The sequence below is a fragment of the Procambarus clarkii genome, chromosome 27 (assembly GCF_040958095.1).
Source record: "Procambarus clarkii isolate CNS0578487 chromosome 27, FALCON_Pclarkii_2.0, whole genome shotgun sequence".
Taxonomy (NCBI): Eukaryota; Metazoa; Arthropoda; class Malacostraca; order Decapoda; family Cambaridae; genus Procambarus; species Procambarus clarkii.
The window spans coordinates 17,278,673-17,303,459 of record NC_091176.1 but is presented as its reverse complement, the minus strand read 5'-3'; the positions used below and the strand labels follow the sequence as shown (position 1 = coordinate 17,303,459).

The following is a 24,787-nucleotide window of genomic DNA, read 5'->3' as shown; positions in this document are numbered from 1 at the left end:
TCGCGAAGGGTAGAGGTCTGAAGCTGCTTTGGAGATGGTTTGAAGGTAGCCTGGAGTGGAGTTATACTGGAACTATACTGGAGCTGGCCTGGAGCTATACTGGAGCTGACCTGGAGCTATACTGGAGCTGACCTGGAGCTATACTGGAGCTGGCCTGGAGCTATACTGGAGCTGACCTGGAGCTATACTGGAGCTGACCTGGAGCTATACTGGAACTATACTGAACCTGGCTTCGAGCTGACCTGGCGCTGGCTTGGACTTGGTCTACAGCAATCCAGGAGTTGGCCTGGAACACGGCCGACCTCGAGACTCGCCCCGTGGGACGCTGTATATACACGAGCGTCACAGACATCAAGACCAGTACATAATACACGAGTATTGTATCACGAACACAATACAAATATCCGTCATTCACGAAACATAACACAGGTTCATAACATTCGCTAGACCACGTAGCCGTGTACACGGTTACAGGGATTTTAAGCAACTAGTGTGGCACTAACGGACATACATAATCACTATTATGAGGAAAATGATAGATAAACCAGAATGAATGGAATCGCAAACCAACCTGAAAGCTATTCAAACACCCACTTGAATTCAAAAACTAATCAAACACCCACTTGAATTCCTCCAGTTTGGACGTGTGCCTTGGATGGTGTGGGCAACCAACCTGTCCTGACACACGTCCAAGCCCACATTCCCCCTCTGAACTACGACACTAAGGCGCTGAATCAAATGGTCGTCTGGCCCTTCTTCGTCCAGTTCTTTCAGAAACTTCAGTACACATCTGTCCCACGAACCCAGGTTGGGATTTATAAAAATAAAGCCAACCAAAACAACTAAAAATATAAATATATTAATGTGCATTATTACAAATTCCAATAATTATATTTCGAATTTATATTAATAATACAAAACTACAAATATGTATACTGAAAACGTAGCATCACATGTACAGATAAGAGTAAAATACTTAAATATATACAAGCTATACTAAATACATTCATAAGCAGTCTTTTATGTTGCTATTAATTTAGTGTTGCTATTAATGTTCTATTAAACTAGTGTAAATTTCCTTGTTTCTGGAATATTATTTGTTTGGGGGTGATATCTCTGTATATATCACAAGCTGCTAATAAGCAATTCGAGGGGACAATCAATTTTCCCCTCTTTAGGAACAAATATTTTGACTAACTCAGTAGTTACGTATTTAGTTGCCAGTGTGAGTTGGAGTCCATAGAAGAAAGACTGATTCACTCACGGATGAACTTAAGGCCATACGAGAGTGAGGGATTTTGGTCAGCCAGTTAATTTTTCAACATTAATTTGTGATACGAACATGTGTTATTGTTTGTTTAAGGCAAGTCTCTCGAGGAAGTAATGAGTGAAAAAAGTCACGTTCTCCTGAACCATTTTACTTTATTTCTTACGTATCAAGAATATAGTATTTAATTTATTTTTTCATTGTCTTTCTATTATATTTCACCACTCTCCAAACATTTCTATATTCCCCATTTACAGCTTTATCTTACACACACTCTCTCTCCTCTTTATCCGGCGTTTACTATCCCTCCAGATCTTTTCCTTCCCATCCCTCTCCTTCCTTGCCTCAGTTCCTGAACATTACTCTTCCTCTCGGATGTGTGGAACTCCTGGGACGCTGTGACTGGACGAAATGCACATTACTTATTCCCGGCTTTTAATTTACAACTCCTTGCATCACCGTTCTCCCCTTCTTCACTTAGAGCGAAGATTTCCATTTCAATTATCTCCTATTGTCACCTGGGGAAATTACATGTGAAAGCTATTTCAGTTTTATTGTCAGGTATACAGAGGCTATTTCTCTGTAGCTGTTACTAAACTATTCGTGTAGTTTGCACTTGTGTGACTTTTGTAGAACTATAATTCGAGTCTCCTTAAAGAACTGATTGGCCATCAAGAGTGTCCGAGCTGCTGATTCGCACCATGGACCATGAGAGCCCAACACCCGCGAGGTCAACACCCAAAAGTTCAACACCTGAGAGGTCAACACTCTGAGAACCCAACAACACAGAATTTCGCTAGAAGATGGAGAGTGAGGGTAAACTGCCATGCCTAGACGTGACCGTCCCAGAGAGAAACAGCAACCTGCACACCGCAGTTTACACTAAGTCAACATAGCAATATGCCTTAGTGCTGGTAGTGAGAGCCCCGACACACACTACAAGTGGAGTGTTGTCAACGCCTCTATCAACCCAGCTCTCACACTCGGCTCAGTTGGCAGAAGGCTCAAGAGTAAATCTTCAGAGTAGTCGGGTCATAGGCGTTAATGAAGACCAACCACACACACTAGAAAGTGAAGGGACGACGACGTTTCGGTCCGTTCTAAACCATTCTCACAATCGACTTGAGAATGGTTCAGGACGAACCGAAACGTCGACGTCCCTTCACTTTCTAGTGTGGTTTGGTCAACATATTTCAGCCACGTTATTGTGACTCCTCGTCTGCGTTAATGAATACTCTAAAGGATGTGTTGAAGAGATCATTGACAGGAACACGAGGCTGAAGGTTACCTTGGACGGAACGGCTACATACATCAAAATGTATCAAAATGTATCACTTCATCAAAATAACAATACATCATCAATACATCAGTTCATCAAAATATTCTACAGGAAATTCTTTTGCAGGGCTCACATAACGGATGAGAATATCCCGAACGGCAGCATTGACAGACACCATTCCCCCCCCCCCTCCCTGCCGGCACCAATCAGAAGATCGAATAATATGCTATAAGGGGCAAGAAGACCACCAACTTGCCTATGAAAAACTCTCCGGAGACCGAGACAAACGTCTTGAGAGAGACGGACGTCATCTTCGCCTTCACGTGACCACTTAGCGGTCTGTCAGCCCAACCGTCTCAATATGTATTCAAGACAACAAACAATATCTCTTTCAAGGCACTTGATAATGCACAAACAGCAGCGCTCCATCAAAGAAAATACAATCTCTTCACTCAGCCACGCCATCACCAGAGATATCCTGACAAAAAAACTTGGATCACGTGGAATTCAAACTCTGGAGTCCTTCCCAGATTTTAAATCTTCACCGGAGTACGATAACGATATCGATTAGAGTTATAGCCTGGTATTTTTCAGGTTCAAGTTCGAATCCTCGATATAATCCACGTGAATGAAATGTTATTACCCACGACATTGTGCCTTGGATTGGTCTAAGACACCGAGGGTGGAGCTCCAGCGGAGGTCGCAAGCCTCAAATCAACCCGTCTTCTCAACTAACCCGTTGCGTTGTTCCATGCTACGGTCACCAACGTCGCGAAACTACCCTGCTACTAAAAGAATAGCGGACCCAAAATATCTACGTTTTCTGCGCCTCGGACTCGATACGCGAGGTAGGTTGCTTGGAGGCGTACGCTACTATCTGGGCTAGAGGGTTGGATTCTGTTGTATGGAATGGCAGATCAAGAGAACGGGCTTCACAATGAAGAACAGTGACCCAACCTCCAGGACTGGTGGGTAGAAGAGGGGCCTCGTCTCTCACGCATCGGTGGTCTATCCCGATGGACCGAGTCGTTGGGGTACCATTCCTTCCGCCCTATCCCAGATCCTTGTCGTCGTGTCCCTTCAAAAAGTGCAATATAGACATACGTGGCTTAGCACTCTCTCCCTCATACTTACCTGATCTCGGCTACTTTGCAACGACCACACGCTTCCTCTGGACTCTCCGTATCTTATTTTGAAAACTGTCCCCACGTTCCTTCATATCTTGTATATTGTGATCATGTCTCCCTGATTCGTCTCTCCCTGGAGATAAGTTGTACCATTTACAGGTGTGAGCTCCATGACTGTGTGTGTGTGTGTGTGTGTGTGTGTGTGTGTGTGTGTGTGTGTGTGTGTGTGTGTGTGTGTGTGTGTGTGTATACTCACCTAGTTGTGCTTGCGGGGATTGAACTCTGGCTCTTTGGTCAATAAACCGTGTGTGTATGTATGTGTGTGTGTACTCACCTAGTTGTGTTTGCGGGGGTTGAGCTCTGGCTCTTTGGTCCCGCCTCTCAACCGTCAATCAACAGGTGTACAGATTCCTGAGCCTATCGGGCTCTATCATATCTACACTTGAAACTGTGTATGGAGTCAGCCTCCACCACATCACTTCCTAATGCATTCCATTTGTCAACCACTCTGACACTAAAAAAGTTCTTTCTAATATCTCTGTGGCTTATTTGGACACTCAGTTTCCACCTGTGTCCCCTTGTGCGTGTTCCCCTTGTGTTAAATAGACTGTCTTTATCTACCCTATCAATTCCCTTCAGAATCTTGAATGTGGTGATCATGTCCCCCCTAACTCTTCTGTCTTCCAGCGAAGTGAGGTTTAATTCCCGTATGTGTGTGTGTGTGTGTGTGTGTGTGTGTGTGTGTGTGTGTGTGTGTGTGTGTGTGTGTGTGTGTGTGTGTATGTGTGTGTATGTGTGTGTGTGTTGATGTGTGCGCACATGTCTGCGCTAGAGAGTGCACGTGCGCGCGCACGGGCATGTATTCATTGCAAGATTCACTTGCATAATCAAAGCAAAAATTACCGAGGTCATGCATAATACGTCAAACGTTTATTCAACAACCTAGAAAAAGAATCCTTAATTAACACGGCTCAATTGAACTGGATTTTTTCTTCTTTGGGTCGAGAGAAGCTTTGATCTATGGACTTATGAGGTCTAGCGGCCCACACATAAACCGTTTTTCATGCTTTTTATGTTAAAATTGTTTTTTTCTCCAAAACATTAACATTTCCCTTCTCACCATCTTAACATCTCCTTTCTGAATAAGTGGCCTTAGTGCACTTATTCAGAAAGTGCACCTCCACCAATTGAAGGTGCACCGCCTGTCCCCCGGCAACTCTCTACAAGTCTCTATAGCACTTTAAGCTGAATTAACTTCAACATTACGTGTGAAATTACTTCTTAAATAAAACTTCTTTCAACTACTCGAGAGCCCTACTAAGGCTATTTTGGTAGAGAGAGAAAAGGTGGTTGGCTGGTTGCAGAATGACCCAGAGCAAAGTTGCGAACACCCACATCCAGTGCTCTTACGAGGCACACTCCACGAATTTAATCTCACCCTCTGCTTGCTTTTAGTGGCTCTGCTGGAGTACAATTTGAGTGCTCAGTAGAGTTTGTGGCAACATAATGAAAGGAAAAGTTCGCAGTGTTTAGGCAGCGGGTCGATGCTGACTACTGACTTATTTTTTTTCCGAAGTTCTTCTGTTCATTTTTTCACAGTTCTTCTGTTCATTTGAATGATTTGTGTTAGGGAACAAAATTAAATTTCCGCTGGTTGCCCGGGATAATGTATGCATATATCCGAACATGTGAACAAGTATATGTGTTTCTATAATTTAGTGTTTTATAATATACATATTTGTAAGTATAAATGTTTTTGTGTTCAAATAATGGCAAGTTTCTATGCCAAAAAAAAACATGAATAATTTAAATCATTTAAATTAATGTACGTATACAAATCATAATTATATCTTGGAAGGCAAGGAGAAATAGGAAACATGACTGAAGTATGATGATTATGAAAGAGTACATATAACAAGGAAGATATTAATAAGGTGCTAAATATATAAACACAGAAGGGAACATTACAAAAATTAATTCGCATTGAGCAAGTTTAGATTCAAACAAAAAATCCCTGGGTAAATACTGGTATAGTGATTTATGGAACATATTATAAGGGAACTTGTAAGTTGGATTAGGGCATGGCTATACCAAAGGCAACAAAGAGTTAGTATAAATGGAGTTATGTCAGAGTGGGAAATTTTTGTAAGTGGAGTGCCTCAAGGTTCTGTCCTCGGACCTTTGTAGTTTACAGTTTATATTATTTAAATTCAGGATTGAGACGCAATATTTGAAAATTTGCCCACGATACGAAAGTCGTGCGGGAAATACACTCAAAAGACTCAAAAATCACTTCAAGACGATCTAGAACGGGTTTTGAGATGGCCAAAAGTTTGGCACATGCAGGTCAGTGCTGACAAATGTAAGATTCAGAAGCAATGTAATGATGATCAGAGAATTATCAGCTACAGATTACAGCTACAGAGTTACAGCTGGAAAATGTCGAGACTGTCAAGTCTGATTTCGAAAAGGATCTGGAGGACATAATTAGTAAGACGTTAATACTAATAAAAAAATGCATAAATGTTCGAAATAAGGCAAATAGGACAAAGGGATATATTATAAAAGCTTTAGCAATAAAACTCCTGGTGCTATTCTTCAGCTGTATCTTGCTCTTGTTAGGCTCCCGTTTACAGTATGCAGCTCAGTTTTGGCCGCTACATTACATAATGGACATAAATTCACTAGAACGCATCCAGCGTTTGATGACAAAGTTAATTCCGCAAATAAGAAACTTTCCATGTGAAAAGAGATTGAAAAAGTTTCACTTACATTATTTCGAGAAGCGAAGAGTTAGGAGTGACATGATTGAAGTACAAAAGTGGATGAATGGTTATAACAAGGGAGATGTTAATAACGTGTTAAATATATCAACATTGAAAAGAGCACGAAACAATGGATATAAATTGGATAAGTTTAGATTCAGGAAAGACCTGGGTAAATACTGGTTCAGAAATAGGATTTCTGATATAATAAGCCAATTACAAGATGATATAATTGACGAGGGATCGAGGATCGTTTCAGGCGTAAGTTAAACATAAAACTGAATCTAAAAGGATTTAAATAGAAGCTGCCTTTTAAGGGCTAACAAGTAATTATCAAAGAAGGCGCCATCCCGGGGAGACTATGTAGCTAAGGGCTAACAAACCTTATGTAATTTCCATTATCCATATGTTCTGTTACATATATTTGTTGGTTGGGCACCATTCCTTCCCCCCGCGTCCCATCTCAAATCCTTATCCTGGCCCCTTTTCAAGTTCTACATAGTAATAATGGCTTAGTGCTGTCTCCTGATAGCTCCCTCCCATCCCTTACATATATTTGTTTGAATGCTTAGAGTCTTGGATCTTGCTTGGATACCGTGTTTTCAACATACTCAATGTTCGACTCCTTGTACCCATTCTAAACAAACTTGCTTCCATCAACATTGGGTTCAATAAGTCGAATATCAGCACAAAATTTTACACTTCATCATTACTCTTTGTACTCCCCCTGTCGCTGTATGTAGAAGGGAGGGATATATTATATGTAAACATTATAAAGCTCTCTAGGAAATCTCGTATTCCTTTCAAATTAAAATCTTGCATTTAATTGTATAGGTTCAGGTGTTTATTTCATGCACACCGAGGCGTAGTTATTGAAGTCTGAAGAATGGGGGGGGGGGGGTTAGAAAGTGATTATCGAGATGTGTAGGCCTAGTTTTAGATATTCTCCTTCCGTACATGTCAACGACAAGCTCAGGCACCTGGCCAAAAACTGGAAATATGCACAATATGTTCAGGGCAGCCTCTGTACCTCAACACACAGGCGATAACACAACCAAATAATGCAGGCCACGAAACTCTGGAGATGCTCCTGCATACATGAAATGCAGGAGCATTTCAGGAGTACTAGATGGTGTCGAACTCCTTTACGTCGAGATTAGACGCTGATTGTACAAGGAGAGCAGAGGCCGAATTGGGGAAGCGGTCGATAGACTCAAGCTTGCTTGTCTGCCTGCTTAACTGCCTGTCTAGTTTCCTATCGTCTTGCTTACCTGCCTCCAGTTGAGTAAAATAATTTTTACTCCACCTCCAGTTGAGTAAAATAATTTTTACTCCACCTCCAGTGGAGTAACAATATTGTAATAAAACGCGAACAATAAAATAATAACACTATAATTCAGCATTTATTGTTATAATGCATAATGTTGGCATTTAATGTTCTTCAATCATATATATGCAAGTGCTTACTGTGTTCGCAGTTTCTGTCTCTTTCATGTACAATTAAGCATTTCATATCTCTGTACTATACAAACTGAAATTCTTATTACAGCGAAAGTATAATATCGAACATAACGAGGTAATTAATTACAAACATTTAATATCACTACAGAGCATGACACTATTGACGAAGTGATAAGCAGTGATTGATCGTTAGGTGAGGGACCTATCATAATATAGATATGATGGAGCCCAGTAGGCTCAGGAATCTGTTCACCAGTCGATTGACAGTTGAGAGGCGGGGACCATAGAGCCAAAGCTCAACCCCCGCAAGCACAAATAGGTGAGTACACTAGAGAACTACATTCGTGGACAGTTTTACAGTCTTTGCTTTCGTCTTTTGTCTACTGTAGACGAAAGCAAACACTGTAAAAGATGGTTAGGCAAAGATATTAAAGATGGTTTCTTCGTCTCCCTCGACTTGTTTCTAATTCCAATTTGATTGGCTGACAGGGTCGAGGCACCTTTCAAATTGGCAGTTAGTGTCATGCAATGTTTTGATTGCCTGGAAAAAGTTTTCCGAATTGCTTGAAGTTTATGATATAGGCAGAAAGGGAGAATTGTTTGTGGGAAAGTGTAAATTAGAAAGGTTAGCATGTGTAATAAACTGCTGGGACTTTTTCCGTAATTTAGCAGCAGCAGGTATTTAAAATTATAAGCAGCGATTGATCGTTAGGCGACGGACCTATCACTCTTTGTCCAAGAGACTGGAATGAAGAAATGTTGATTATTCTGGCTTGATAATAAATCTGTGATGGGTAGACGACGAGTAGGTGATATCTGTGATTGGCTGGAGAGAAAGTATAGCTGTAATTAGACCGATTTCAAACGAACTTGCCTGTAAATGTGCAGAATTAATTATCTGCGATTGAATGGCAGAAAGAGATCAGGTTCGTGTTGCTGGGAGGAGCTGCTGGTTGCTATTGGTTGACCGCAGAAATGACTGCAGTTCAATGGGAGGAACTGCAGTATGTCTCTAGACATTGAGACGAACCACAGTAATGGCGCCAAATTATCTGGAAACAAGGGGAAGATTGACAAGGAGTAAGGTAGGAGAGAGATCATCAAACACACGAGAATGAAGAGACGGAAAGACAGGATTAGGAGGAGGAGAAGGAAGAGGAATACGAGAAAGGAGATAAGGGAGAAGCCGATAGCAAGCAAACGACGTCCATTACTAACATTTGCGTTCAAAATCAAGCGTTTGATGTAGGAGTGTGAGCGGTTAATTACGTACGATCTCGTCTTTGGGGCAGTGACCTGCTTGGGTACAGGATAACCTAACCAATGAAACCAGTGCATCCTGCCTCGAAATGCTGAAAAATCCCGTAATAATCCTCGACAACTGAAAGGCATCACTCTCAAGTACTCCATTTGAATGCAACTGGCAATTTTGAACTGATTAACATAATCTAATCAAATAGAACCTAACCTCAGGCCGGGAATGTCTTAAACACAATTGTTAATTCCTACCACAGCACCCATCTCCAACCCCGGGTTCTTCGGCGTGGTGAAACCAAACCCCCGCTGCATTTAATGAACACAGGTGTATATATAGATCATCCCATCGCGAGATAAATAAGGTGACGACAACAACCAGTCAACAATGTGGCAGGAAATTAAACACTCGACCCACACACCTGAAAATAAAGGAATTGGCGATATTTCGGTCCTTACGGAACTGTTTTCAGTAAGGTCTTCAATGGCACCATCTGCCTCAGGTAAAAAAAAATAATAGAAAAAAAGAGAACAAATGCCAGTCACAAAAAGCGAATGGCACGATCATTACAAGCTCGCTAGTGCCACTGCCCGTGCCAAGAGGTCAATCCCCTCCTCTCACTCAATAGCCGACCCATCTGCAGGAGACATTGATGACAGGTTGAGACGGAGACACAAAATCATAAAAAAAGACTAAGTTTGAACCAATACTTTTCTAGGACCAAAGTGTAACTTGCTTCATAGTGTGAGGAATAAAAGATGACATGATGGATGTTTCAGCTACACTCTTAAAACATCATTTCAATTTGTCTGTGCAATGTCGTGTCTCTCCATTGTTTACTCATATTATAAGGTCCCCATAAGACTTAGCAAGCTTTGGCACTTTAATAAAGGATTGGAAAGTATTCACTTTCTTGTGTCATGTAGAAATAAGTACGAGAAAAGCTTTGAAAATTTTGCTCAGGCTGAAGTCAGAAGCGTAAATATGTATAACGAAATATGTTCATATATCTTATACATTTATCTTATAACCAGAATTACCCCTCTTGTTCTCTCCTTGTGTGTTGACAGACGGAAGTTTTAAGCGAAGTTTAATTGCAAAGCAAACTGACTGATCAGGCAGAAGGTGTTCTGCCTGATCTGCTTTTTATTTGTGAGAGGGAGCGTGAGGGAGAGAGAGAGAGAGCGGGAGGGAAAGAGAGAGATAGAGAGGGAAAAGGAAGGAAGCGGTTATATAGAAGGCACACACCGAGGTCTTCACACTCTCGTCTTCAGCAGCGAGAGATCTTGAGCTGCTCCAAGTGCCAGTTTGTTCTTCAGGTGTGTTGAAACTTGGCTCGTTATTCATTAGTGAACCTCTCACAGACACCCACTCGTGGAGAGACACTTGCAGAGAGTCACTCAACGAGACACACACTTACAGACCCACACTCGCAAGAAACACTCACGGACACACACGAACAAACACATACGGACATTTTCGAGACACGAAGCTCTATTGTAAATTTAATTTTTTTTTTTAGCTGTAATGTGATGATTTTTTTCCTTCCTGGGTGTGTGTGCAAGTGTATACCTCGAAGTGTATTTGCGCTAGTGTGTGTATCCGTGCAGGTTCATGCTGAGAAATATAGTCCGTCATCTCGAGTTGCCACAACGTCACAAAAATGGACTAAATTGCCCGAACCTAACCTAACCGAGAACTCACACATAGAAAACCCCAACAGCCCGTTAATTTTGCGAGCCGCTGTGCTTTACTGTACATCATATTTTGACGTTGGGGGACCAGATGTGAGGAGCAGGATGGGCCGGGCTGGAGAGGACAAGGGAGGAGGAGAAGGAGCACTTGTGAAGGAGAGGGTTGAGGGTGCTGGAGTCTGGTGCTGGAAGTGGTGGTGTAACAGGGAACTGTGAGCAAGTAGAGAGGTATTGGCTTCGTTGGAAGCTATATGTGTCGCGGGCCACTTCCCAGCAACCTGTCCAATACATCTCCCAGCCCTCAGGGCCTCTCTCCTCTCTGCTTCCCCAGGTGCCCCGCTCTCTGCCTTAACTTTAAAGAGGGGGAAAAAAGATGTTTGCGGATTCTCGAGTCCCTGAGACGATATTTTTTTCCAAGATTCTTCATCCTTCTCCTGTTGCTTATGAACACAAACGCCTTTGTTTTGCCTCTTTGTAGCTTCTGGTTGGTGGTTTTTGTTGCCTCTCGCATTCTAACAGCCTTCAGGGATAAGCTAAGACATGTTGTGCTTCCAGTGCATCTCCTCAGCCTCCAGAGACCTGCCTGTGTTGCATCATGGGTCCTGGAGCTGCTTCAGGTTGTAAACTGTGAAGCAAAGTCGGTGTTGCGAGGAGTGCGCTTGAGAGAGATAATGAGATAGGGAGAGAATAGGAAGAAGTGAATGTAAGAGAAGAGAAGGGAACTTTCAGGAGAAAGCGCCAGGCCATTACAAGTGTATAGCACTGGGAAGGGATCGGGATTAGGATTTAAGATCGAACGGAGGGATAAGAAATGGTGCCCATGCCACTTCGACGGTAGGGGATTGAACGCCGACCTGCATGAAGCGAGACCATCGATCTACCGTCCGTCGTGAAAGAGTGTGATAATGTGAAGGAATGAGAAAGAGAAAAAGAGAATGAGATAACGTGATGAGAGATCGAACGAGAGAGATAAACAGAATGTTAGAGGAAAGAGAGTGATTGCATTTTGTGTAAAGTGTGTACTCACCTAGATGTGCTTGCAAGGACGAGTTCAGCCTCTCAGCCCCCGCCTTGTGAACCGTCTCAGGTAAACACACTGGCTCAACCCCACGTTTTCTATAACACAGTTACATTTAAAATTGTGTAACGAGTTAGCTTCAACGTCAAACCTTTTCCATTAGTTGATAACCTTAAGACCAAAGTTATTTCCGGCATCTCTGTGATCCCCCCTTTTGTTTCTGTTGTTACCATCCGTTTCCCCCTTCGCTCTGCTGTTCCTATCTTTGAATAGTTTGTGTGAGAAAGAGAGTTTGAGTGCACGAGAAAATATACAAGCGAGTACTACAGAATTCTCGATTCTGGTTCAATGTACAGACCAATTAAGAGCGTCCTCATCTCAGATACCTGAATTCCTCCCTCTGTGCGCCTCTCAATTTCAACAGTGTCGAGTATTCTTATATTTCAAGGCAAATGAAAGCTCGCTCTAATGCCATCAATCAGGCAACAGTGCTGTAGCTCCTTACAGAGTCACGAGCACTGATCGAGCATACTTCACTCTCTATGAAATCACCTTATGAAATCGATTCTACGAACCGCGATCTTCTAGAGTCACGCGAGCAGTACTTATGTTAAAGATTTAATGTTATTGCTCCCTATTGAGAAGAAAAGTCCTGTCAGGGTGCGCTAGCTTAATTATTATTAGTCAATGAAATCGTTGAAATTTTGTAATTATTAAAGTGTCACATCCACCAGCACAGATGACTCTCAGAGATCCATTACTGCCTATGAGCCACAAGGGGAGGTGCTGGTGGAGAGTAGGGAATTGGGGGTATCAGGCAAAAGGTAAACAATAGAACATTTTTTTTTTGTCAAAGAATTATGCTTTTTCCGTCGTGCAACTGGTGGTGTTGAACTGTCTCTGACGGAAGGTTAGGTCTCTCCAAACGCCTCTTAATTATCTCCCATTCATGCCCTTGTAAATTCAAGTTTCCCAAACTATTTTAATTTGTATTATGTTCTACTGTTAATAATCGTGTTATGTTATTAAGGAAATGTCTTAAAACATTGATTGGGTGAGAGTTGTTTGTGTTCTGTATCAAATGTGTATTAGACGGTGTGTGTGTGTGTGTGTATGTGTGTGCGCATGTCTACCCGACTCCCTGTCTATCTGTCTGTGCCTCTGTCAGTCACACCAGTATTTCTCCACTACATGCTGTCTCGACAGCCTCCATTACAAGTACACCTCACAGATCAGACTGTTTAGGATGGCTGAAGTGCCACATCTCCCACCTTGTAAACTCCTTGCTTCCTCCTCCTATTAATATTTGTCCGCCAGGAACAAATAAAGCAAACCAATATTTTTGTAATGTAAATAAATGTACTTTATGACCTTCGCTTTTGTATTGCTCCATACGTATATATGTGTATGTCAACTCACTGTAAAAAACAACAACAGTGAAAAACAATTGCTCACAATACACTTTCATATTTATATCATCAGATTAATAGCATACAGCGAGGTACAGGAAGAATGAAGACTCTGTACACAACTTTCAACCTTTCATGTGGTGGTGTGAGAGGTTAAAAATAGGGGAAATCTGGAAATATATGCACTTTCCTGGGGGTGGTACCGAGGATCAACGCTCCCGCGGCCCGGTCACTGACCAGGAACCATATACAGATAAAGAGTACAAGGACCATATGGGAAACTGGTTCATATAAAATCCCCCTTTTTGAAACTAAAACATGGATTCTTTTTCTTTTCAAGACAGTTCACACAGCCTATGTCAGAGGAATTTTAGAATCTTTAGTCGAAGCATTGAATCCGCATATAATGAAGTCAAACAAGATGACGTTAAGAGTCCAGGAACATGCAACACGGCTAATACCTAAACTAATATATCAAAGCAACAAAGATAGTCACTCTAAAATATAAAGAAGCACCGGACCAGATGGGCTTGATCACTACATACTCAAAACTTTGGAATAAATAAGCGAATAGTTTTTTTTTGTAACCGAGGTAAAAAATAATAGGAGAAGAAAAGGGTGGAGATTGGAGAAGCAGATGAGCCAGAAGAAAGCAAATACATTCAGTTCGATAACGTTTTGAATACACTGACACGAGAAGTGTTAGAAGCCATCTCCATCCAGATCTTCCAGGGTAAATGTGACAAATCAAAACGGCAAGAAAAATAAGCATATGAAGTACCAATTTCTGGGAAACTGGGTCTAATAGCTGGAGCTCACGCTAGTCAATGACAGGTAAGCAACGATGAAGAGTACACACACACACACTCTGTCGAGTCCTCCTCGGCAACACCTGACTCAACACAAACTTGGGCCGAGCCCATAGCAACTCTTGATAATGGATAGAAGCAGCTGAATAGATGTTCTTGAGTCAAAGAACTGTCTGACAAAACCACATCCAAGACACATCGAACATAACCTTACTGAAGCCTAAACACAAGTCATAAATACTCATTCACCGCCATAGACAACAACGAGTCACTTAGAGCGGGGCAGCCAGAGACTGAGGGCCCGTGTAAGCAGACACAACACCAAGAGAAGTCATCAGTGTCGGAACCAAACACACACAAACCACAAGACTGTTAGAGGGAATTTTAACTCGACGAATAATATTTACTGAGTAAATGAGTGGAGTTAGCTCAGTGCGAGTAATTAACACCTGGGGACGCACCGGATGAAGAGGTAATTCAGATGGCCCATAAAAATATAAAAGTTTATAAAAGCAGGTATAACAGCACTAAATATCTGCATATCGAAGCCAAGCTGCACAAGATATACGAACGTGAAGAGACTCCAAGAGTTATTCCCATATGACAGCAAACACAAATTGCTTAGAATATCCATACAAAAAAAATCACACTACCACCCACCACCCCGTCCTCCCTCAACAATAAAGATGCCTAAAAACAAACGAGGAGACGGAGCCATAAAGACAAATATAAGGAAATTCATTTTACCTTAGCAAAAAATATTAGATCCCAGACTTCCGTCTCTTCATTAGGGAAACATTGTTAATTACGAGAGACCACCTGGGATCAGCTGGCAACTTTTAAGCCATTGGATACTAGACATTCTGCGTTGTCTGATTAATGGATAGGGAATTAAAGCGCAGGTCGCGCCACTGATTTCTTACTTGTTCGATGCTCTGGCGAAGTGTTCCAATGGCTAGACAAGCCAGATGGCTAGAAAAGCCAGATGGCTAGACAAGCCCAATGGCTAGACAAGCCCAATGGCTAGACAAGCCCAATGGCTAGACAAGCCAGATGGCTGGACAAGCCCAATGGCTAGACAAGCCAGATGGCTGGACAAGCCCAATGGCTAGACAAGCCAGATGGCTGGACAAGCCCAATGGCTAGACAAGCCAGATGGCTGGACAAGCCAGATGGCTGGACAAGCCAGATGGCTGGACAAGCCAGATGGCTGGACAAGCCCAATGGCTAGATAAGCCCAATGGCTAGACAAGCCAGATGGCTGGACAAGCCCCATGATGGGGAACAGCCGTGTCTTCTCACACATGGAGAAGGGGCAACAATTAGATGCCGGGTATATCTTATGGACAGATATACTGGTCAATGGTTTTAGCTATACTCGGTATAATTTTTATCTATCTGTAAAATAAATCAACAACATGATCAGTCTTAAGGACAACAAAGATACGCACACTCTTAGGTGCGTAAATTGTAAAATTATAAATAAAATAATGTAAATAAATATAAATGTAAATGTAAAATAATAATGTAAAATAATAATGTAATATAAAATACGTAAAAGAAATAAATAAATTGTAAAATATATATTAAAAATTTTGTTATTTATGAATTCCAAAATATTTCGATGTAATTTATATAATAATCAGACTAACGTGTTAGTTAAACACAAAAGGCGTTTATGAAACAATAACAGCTTGTTTTGGTGTGTGTAAAAAGTAATATTCCAAAATCAGGCTTTGACTTATTCACAGTCAACATGCCATAAAGCATCAAGCCTCAACGCTGTATACTCAAATCACACTCACAAAGTCAAGAGTAGTTCGCTTGACACCCAGCAGGTGCCACGCGGACAGTAGGTGGGACATGTAGAGCTAGACCACACCCCCCCCCCTCGTTGACACGAATAGGCAAGTGTTAATAGGTAAATACTGTGAAGTACTTAATATGGGAACTCTTATATTGGGTATTGAGCACTAGCTTTTTATTCAATCTCTCCTCCCCCCTATTAGTGCTGTTGCTGCTGTTGCTGCTGTTGCTGCTGTTGCTGCTGTTGCTGCTGTTGCTGCTGTCGCTGTTGGTAACTTTTGTTTTTTGGTATCGCTGGTTACGTGTTCTAGGAGACTGGCTTGAGGGTCAACCCGTAACACAATCCCACCGCGAATGCTTAATTATTAGTTCATTATCTTGGAAATACCTAAGCACAGAATATTGAAGGTGAAGTCCAATTTAGGGCGACCTGGAAATGGTTGCGAGTGTAGGTTGTTGTTGTTTAAGAATCGCTACTTGGAACAAAAAGTTCTAAGTAGCACGGGCTATGGTGAGCCCGTATGCGAGTGTAGGATATTTTGGAACTATCGCATGATACTAGTCTATGCTGCTGGGTTGTCGCATGTCGTCACCTAGAGAAGATAGGGATATGGATAATGGATAGGGAATGCAGCAACCAGCTAATGAACCAGCAAATGAACCATCGAAGCAACCAGCTAATGAACAGAACTAAACAAAAAAGGCAAAACGTGAGAGCTATTAACTTACCTGTTACGCTAGAGATGTTTCCAGGAGGAGGAAGAGGTCGTATGTTCCGTAGTCTTAGCGGCCTGTGGTCTCCGAGGGAGTCAGTTTAAGTGTGACACTGTTAGTTCCAACACTGTAGTTCACCCTTTTATAAACGCACATTAATGACACTATGCAAAAGATACCTCGAACATTGTTTATGTAGCATAGACGTAAATGTGTATATTTATGTAGGTTGGATCAGCATTTTAAAAGTACTACAATCACCTACTGTGGTTGATAGTTCAATAAATCACGGACTTATATGTTTAACAGATCTCTCACCCTGTCCATGGAGGACTGAAGAAAATGAATAAATGCTAGTTAGCACTGTAAATGTCTGGCCACGTCTGTGGTAGAAAATAATAATAATATAACAAAGTTGCAGCAACTCCACTTTCTATAGTTTTCCTCGTATAGAACTCACTAATACACTTCAACTAATCAATGTCTATAAGACTGGTGACCAGGTGGTTCACTATGTAGTTTTGGGGATTTCGTGTTGTTGACTGCCAGCCATCCAGTCATTCGCTTGTACGTGGACTCGGTCGTTCAAGCCATCGTCGGCTGAACCGATCTCATAAACTCATTAATCCAACAACAACTCCTCGTTCTCAGGCTATTCATTCAACAGCTGTTTCCAAAGACGAATTAACAAATTATAACCTACTGTGTATTTTATAATATGTAAATTAACTGTAGTTAATTAATTAGATTTTGGTGTATCGTTAGGCCTAAATTAGGTTTAAAGACACAACAAAAAAGAGAGAGCGTTTGCTTAGGAGTTCCCAGAGCACAGGTTCGAATCCTCGTCACCGCTCCAACTGATTTCCCCATTGATACATCACTTTAATATGATTTTCTGTACTAAATTAGGTTAGGTTAAGTTAGGTAAGGTTAGGTGTATAGGTTCTCTTGGTAATTAAGTTTTTTTTTTTGTAGGTCATGGGTGAAACATTGACAAAGTTGCGATACGAACAGAGGTCGTCAGCTAGGCACTGTTCGAGAAATGTTCGAACGTCATCAGTTGCATTCGTGTGTAAACTGTTCCTTTATAAACAGGGAGTTTGGCATCTGATTTTAACGAGCATTTGGCGTGTGTGGATGAAGGTGGAATGGATGAGGAGGACGGACTGACCCATGGACTCATTGTTCGTGAAGGAAAAACATTATTCACAACTCATCCTCAAGCAATGCTCGGTCAAGCGCCGGTTGATTCGAAAGCCCCATTCATGTATTTTAAAGTATACTGTATTCCACAAAATGGGTATTTTCTCAAATTTAAAATAATATTATACATTGGCATTTGATATATAGTTTGGCTTGGGTTAGCTGTTTAGGTTCTGTTGTCAATTAATTGTATTTGTAGTACGTGAGTGAAGCACTTACTGACCTGCGACTCGAATACAGGTCGTGAGCGAAGTTTTGGAGAAAACTCCGGAATAACAAGTCTTTATAAAATATTTATTGGGATAAAGGCCAAATGTTCTTTAATCCAGCAGCCAATCCGCCTGTTTTGAATGAAAAACCTTTTTCACATGAGTTACAGCCGATGACGTTTCACCATTTTTCGTACAGTGCTTCGCTGATGTCCTTTGTTCGAATCACTATTTTGTAAAGGATTCACCCACGTACTACAAATGTAAATAACTGCCAACATAACCTGAACCACTGACCTACACCTAGCTGTAGATAAGATTCTAAAAACTAATATTATTTTTTAAATTGGATTTTGAATACACAGTACGTTAAAGGTGATGAATGCGTAAATGGGAGTCAGTCGCACTTTGATGAGCCTGGCCTGAGGTAACCCGTCTTCCATTCCATCCAGTGGTCGACCCCACAGACGCATTCAAAATTTTAACATACTGTTCATTTAAAACGGGAATTTTCTCAAATATATATTAATATTATAATATATTAGCATATTGTGCATATATAGGCATAGGTTAGGTTAGGTGTTTAGGTTCTGTTGGCGATTATTTGTATTTGTAGTACGTGGGTGAAGCATTTACAGCGTTGTGGTTCGAACAAAACTCGTCAGTGAAGCACTTGTTTCGGAAGTGTTCGAATGTCATCAGTCGTGAGTCGTGTGTAAACCGTTTTTCATTTATAAACAGCCAGGGGGTTTGGCGGGTGGATGGAATGGACTTTAGGTCTTTGTTTGGAGGACGGACTGCAACCTTTCCTCAGGCCTCCTCCTCCTCCTCCTCCTCCTCCTCCTCCTCCTCCTCCTGCTCCTGCTCCTGCTCCTGCTCCTCCTCCTCCTCCTCCTCCTGCTGCTTCTGGTATTACTATTTTGTTATTGTTAATATTGTCACTGTTTCTCTTGCTAGAGCTAGACAGAGTCATTACTTATATAAGTAATGACTCACTTATATAATGTTGGGGTCAGGGCTGGTACTGGGGGTCACTGTAAGTACTGGGGTCAGGGTTGGTACTGGGGTCACTGCCGGTACTGGGGTATGGGTTTCCGTAACTTTCAAGGCGTCGTTACCAAGACTAATACGCAAGATTAATTCGCCAGTCATCATTTTGACACTAAATACGTGTTTAGGGGCGAACAGCGATTACCCTGAGGTGATTGGTCATCAATCTTCATGGTTCATCCCAGACCTCGGGAAGGTGGAGGGGGAGAGAGAGAGAGAGAGAGAGAGAGAGAGAGAGAGAGCGAGCCTATATTGACACAAATTCTACTGCAGACTTGGAAAGCAAAGGTGCCACAGGCGTATGTCAGTAAAATATGTCCTTCGTCTAGGATATAGTGGGGCTTGGACCATGTTTTGAGATAAATATGTGTGCTTAAAGAGTGTAAAGCGTTGGTGTGTGTGTGTGTGTGTGTTTACTAGTTGTGTTTTTGCGGGGGTTGAGCTTTGCTTTTTCGGCCCGCCTCTCAACTGTCAATCAACTGTTTACTAACTACTTTTTTTTTCTTTTTTTTCCCACACCACACACACACACACACCCCAGGAAGCAGCCCGTGACAGCTGACTAACTCCCAGGTACCTATTTACTGCTAGGTAACAGGGGCACTTAGGGTGAAAGAAACTTTGCCCATTTGTTTCTGCCTCGTGCGGGAATCGAACCCGCGCCACAGAATTACGAGTCCTGCGCGCTATCCACCAGGCTACGAGGCCCCTAACAATGGGGCCTCGTGTGTGTGTGTGTGTGTGTGAGGGAGAGGTAGGCCCTGTAAAGTAGGGTCCCTGGTAGGCCTCGTGTGTGTGTGTGTGTGTGTGTGTGTGTGTGTGTGTGTGTGTGTGTGTGTGTGTGTGTGTGTGTGTGTGCGTGTATACTCACCTATTTGTGCCTTCAGTATCGAGCTGTAGCTCATGGACCCCCCTTTTCTAGCCGCCGGTTTGTCTAATGCAATGACTCCTGGCCTATTACCCTATCATACCTGCTTTTAAAGTTATGAATAGAATTAGTCTCTACAACCGGCTCCTTTAGGTCATTCCATTTACTCACAACCCTCACGCTAAAAGAAAACTTTCTAACATCTCTACGGCACATCTGAGTCTCAAGCTTCCTTCTTGTTCAATTGTTATTCATTGTAACAATTCCTCTGTTTCCACCTTGTTAATCCTTCTAAATATTTTATACGTCTGTATCATGTCCCCCCCCTGTCCCTCCTCTCTAACGACGTCAGGTTTAGCTTCTTCAGTCACTCTTCGAACCTCATCCCTTGCAACTCTGAGACGAGTCTCGTTGCAAATTTCTGCACTTTTTCGAGCTTCCTTAGGTGTTTTTTTTAGATATGGCTCTAGGATGGGGCGACGTACTCTAAGACTGTCCTCACATAGGCGGCACACAGTGATCTAAAAGCCTCTTTATTCAGGTTTCTGAAGGATGTTCTGACTTTTGCCAGAGTAGAGTATGAGGCTAACGTTATTCTATTTATGTGAACCTCTGGAGTTAGGTTCCGTGTTATGTTCCGTGATATCAACTCCTAAGATCTGGGAGTTGATATCACACCAACCCTGTCTCCTGCAGCCCACATAAAAATATTAACATCTGCGACGTATGCGAGGCTGGCTAACTTCAGAACTTCCTTCAGGAACTTGTGTAAGGAATCCTTCAGAACCTTGTATACCACATATGTAAGACCAATCCTGGAGTATGCGGCCCCAGCATGGAGCCCGTACCTTGTCAAGCACAAGACGAAGCTGGAAAAAGTTTAAAGGTATGCTACTAGACTAGTCACAGAACTAAGAGGCATGAGTTACGAGGAAAGGCTGCGGAAAATGCACCTTACGACACTGGAAGACAGAAGAGTAAGGGGAGACATGATCACTACCTACAAAATCCTCAGGGGAATCGACCGGGAAGACAAGGACAAACTATTCAACATTGGTGGTACGCGAACAAGGGGACACAGGTGGAAACTGAGTACCCAAACGAGCCTCAGGGACGTTAGAAAGAACTTTTTCAGTGTCAGAGTAGTTAACAAATGAAATGCATTAGGCAGTGATGTGGTGGAGGCTGACTCCATACACAGTTTCAAATGTAGATATGACAGAGCCCAGTAGGCTCGGGAATCTGTATACCAGTTGATTGACAGTTGAGAGGCGGGCTTAAAGAGCCAGAGCTCAACCCCCGCAAGCACAACTAGGTGAATACAACTAGATGAATACACACGTTGCTGGAAATACATTAAGTGTGGTCTGCTATCTCTGTCTTTCGGTAAAACTTCGTTATTAATATCTTTTCTGTCGTTTCATGTCGGGACTTGAGTCGTAAGGAGGTCGAACCCGGAATATTAAAGAGAAGGAGACGAACCGCTCACAGTTATTGACATTTTTATTGAAGAATAAGAATGTGGTGCTGAATGACATCTTTAATACCGTGTGGGACTTACCTACTTGTTATCAGCTGGTTGTTACTGAAACTGTTCTTACAGGGTTGAACATCAGCTCCTGATGCCGATATAAACCTTTTGTCGCTCATTGCTATCATTTAGTTATCTTGATTTACTCATTATATTTGTATTTAAAATAATAGCTTGAAGCGCAGTGTTAACGTAGTTAGCTCACAATCGAATACACCTGAAGTTGATACACTTCTACTTTGCCGTTGAAAATGTTGACAGGATCAGCGAAACACGTCCCTTAGCGTCAGGACAAATACAACTGCAAAATGAACTATGGAGAGATAATTTTTGAACTTCCTTTTCAAGTGGAGAAGAACTTCAGAAATAGAGAAAAAGATTCGTGCTAGAATCATTGACCTCGCCCTTTCTGTCACATTCAGTAACAGATTCACGTTTCGGTTCATCGTGGACCATTATCTTCGTGTAAAGAAAGAGTGGCAGAGAAAGTCAATATATATAAGAAAACGGAAAATAGGAGATGCTTTTTCACCCATATTATTATAAACCCACGGAACCGCCTACCCGCCGAAGCTGTTAACGCTAAAACTCTGCTGGGTTTTAAAATACAGCTGGAAAAGATCATCAGGGCAAATGAGGGGGGGACATTTGGCAAGCCGCCGGCTTCTTGTCCTCGACGAGACCGCTAGTGTTAGTGCCCCTCAGGTAAATAAGGATGAGATATGAAAGGCTAGAAGGTAAGAAGTATACAACAGGAGTAAATACGTTAGTTTAGTCATATATTATGCACCCCATACCCATCGGATTCGTGGGCGGTGGTGGAAAGGGTTAGAGAGGCATATAAAGGGTTTAGGAACTGAACTTCACAGTTCATTTAGCTAAGCCAGTAACAATGTTGTAAAGCTAGCTATAAAAAGTTTGTTCTTTTTATACAAATACATGTACATATAGCAATTGTCTTTTCAAGAAGTGATTCAAGAAGTGGCCTAGAACAGTCTTTATGTAAGCAGTTTACACCTGTGGTGAATCAGTTACACAGTTACTGATCTTGTTCCACTCCCACCCAACAGGGCGGCAACTTTACAGTCATTCGCATACAGTACCTACAGTCAGCAAATGTTGAATACCTGTCTAAGATTTCTGGCAGCACATCATAATGAATGAAACACTTCCACATTTCGTGAACACTACTGATACAGTTATACCTGAATTCTGCGATTTCTTTAAGCTTTTAAATATATAATAACAAAGTATGTGAATAGTTCTGTTGACAGAACTATTCACATGAAAACTAATAAACTACACTAGTCCAACTATCACTAACTTGTCTTGAGATTTTTTTCACATATTTTGATTTCTCTCAGATTCTTGTACTGAGTACAAGTGACAGGATGAACAACCCAGCAGGCTTTCGTCCTATTGGTTGGGGGGGGGAGGGAGGGAGGGAAGGGAAGGGAAGGGGAGGGAAGGGAAGGGAAGGGAAGGGAAGGGAAGGGAAGGGGAGGGAAGGGAAGGGAAGGGAAGGGAAGGGAAGGGAAGGGAAGGGAAGGGAAGGGGAGGGAAGGGAAGGGAAGGGAAGGGAAGGGAAGGGAAGGGAAGGGAAGGGAAGGGAAGGGAAGGGAGGGGAAGGTTGGGAGGAAGGGAAGGGAATTAACAGGGGGAAAGCGCCAACCCATTACGACTATATATATATAGCACTTGGAAGGGATCAGGATAAGGATTTGGGAAAGGACAACGAGGAAGGAACAGTGCTCAACTGAGGAGAAGGAATGTGTTGTTCACGCAGTTTAGCAAGTATGTTCCCTCACAGGAGGAGTGGCGCTGTTCAACCAGCTATACCTTCAGAGCAAAATTGAAAATTACAATTGTATCGAGAACCGAGGCTTTGTCTAAAACAAGTTGTTCCTCGGTTGTGGACTATTATCCAGCTCCTGCGTCGTTATCCGCTAGCTCGTTCCATGTTCGCCGATAGTTTCAGATTGATTATGAGAGTTGTTTGAAGTGTGTTTCGTTATACGGTTCGATTTGGTTAAAGGCTTAAGGCCTATCACCCGCGGGAGGGTTATTAAGGTCACCACAACAACATACTAAGCAGTTAGCAGCATACGTTAGTTCTGAACACATTCCAAGACTAAGGAAAACGCTGTGTAAATACACCGAGATAGAGTACACCTCCCGGTGACTATACCCTTGGTAACGTGGTCCGTTGAGTGCTCTGGATGTCAGACCCGGATGGCCACCCACACAACACTGTCTGGTCGCCGGTGGGAGAAACACTGCCCTGCCTCGCCCCCTTGCCTCATGGCCTGCCTCATGGCCTGCCTCATGGCCTGCCTCGCCCCCTTGCCTTATGGCCTGCCTCATGGCCTGCCTCGCCCCCTTGCCTCATGGCCTGCCTCATGGCCTGCCTCGCCCCCTTGCCTCATGGCCTGCCTCATGGCCTGCCTCGCCCCCTTGCCTCATGGCTTGCCTCATGGCCTGCCTCATGGCTTGCCTAATGGCCTGCCTCGCCCCCTTGCCTCATGGCCTGCCTCATGGCCTGCCTCATGGCTTGCCTCATGGCTTGCCTCATGGCCTGCCTCATGGCTTGCCTCATGGCCTGCCTCATGGCTTGCCTCATGGCCTGCCTCATGGCTTGCCTCATGGCCTGCCTCATGGCCTGCCTCATGGCTTGCCTCATGGCCTGCCTCATGGCCTGCCTCATGGCTTGCCTCATGGCCTGCCTCATGGCCTGCCTCATGGCCTGCCTCATGGCCTGCCTCATGGCTTGCCTCATGGCCTGCCTCATGGCCTGCCTCATGGCCTGCCTCATGGCTTGCCTCATGGCCTGGCTCATGGCCTGCCTCATGGCCTGGCTCATGGCCTGGCTCATGGCTTGCCTCATGGCCTGCCTCATGGTTTGCCTCATGGCCTGGCTCATGGCTTGCCTCATGGTTTGCGGACTCAGTCCGTCCTCCTAAGGTTTCCCAACGACAAGAGAAGCCAATTTAAAGAGTCCTCTCCTAACCTACCAGAGGACCCAAAACAGAAAACGGGACAGTACGTCACCTTCGTTTTACTGTCACTTTCGAACTGTCACTTTCGTTGACAGTACGTCAGTACGAGCCGCTTCCGTTTTCTAGCAAGAAATTTTTGGCCATATGTAACGCATACGAGCGAAAAACGACGTACTTTGTAGAACAGATTGTGCGGCTTGCCGATAATTGACTTTTTTTTTATAAATTAACAACATAAATATCTTGATAGTTGCGGTTTGCACTTACCATTCGCTGTTTGTTAATTATTTCATCATAGTTGCTATAACAGAAAGTCCTGCTAGACC

The 24,787-nt window shown here is 42.8% G+C and overlaps 1 protein-coding gene across 1 annotated transcript; it reads right to left on the bottom strand.

Annotated features, from left to right (window-relative positions):
- Positions 1-23,959: 23,959 nt before the first annotated feature.
- On the bottom strand, positions 23,960-24,361 carry LOC138369177 (octapeptide-repeat protein T2-like). Its single transcript, XM_069332116.1, has one exon. The coding sequence runs from the start codon at positions 24,359-24,361 to the stop codon at positions 23,960-23,962; it is 402 nt and encodes a 133-aa protein (XP_069188217.1).
- Positions 24,362-24,787: the final 426 nt, after the last annotated feature.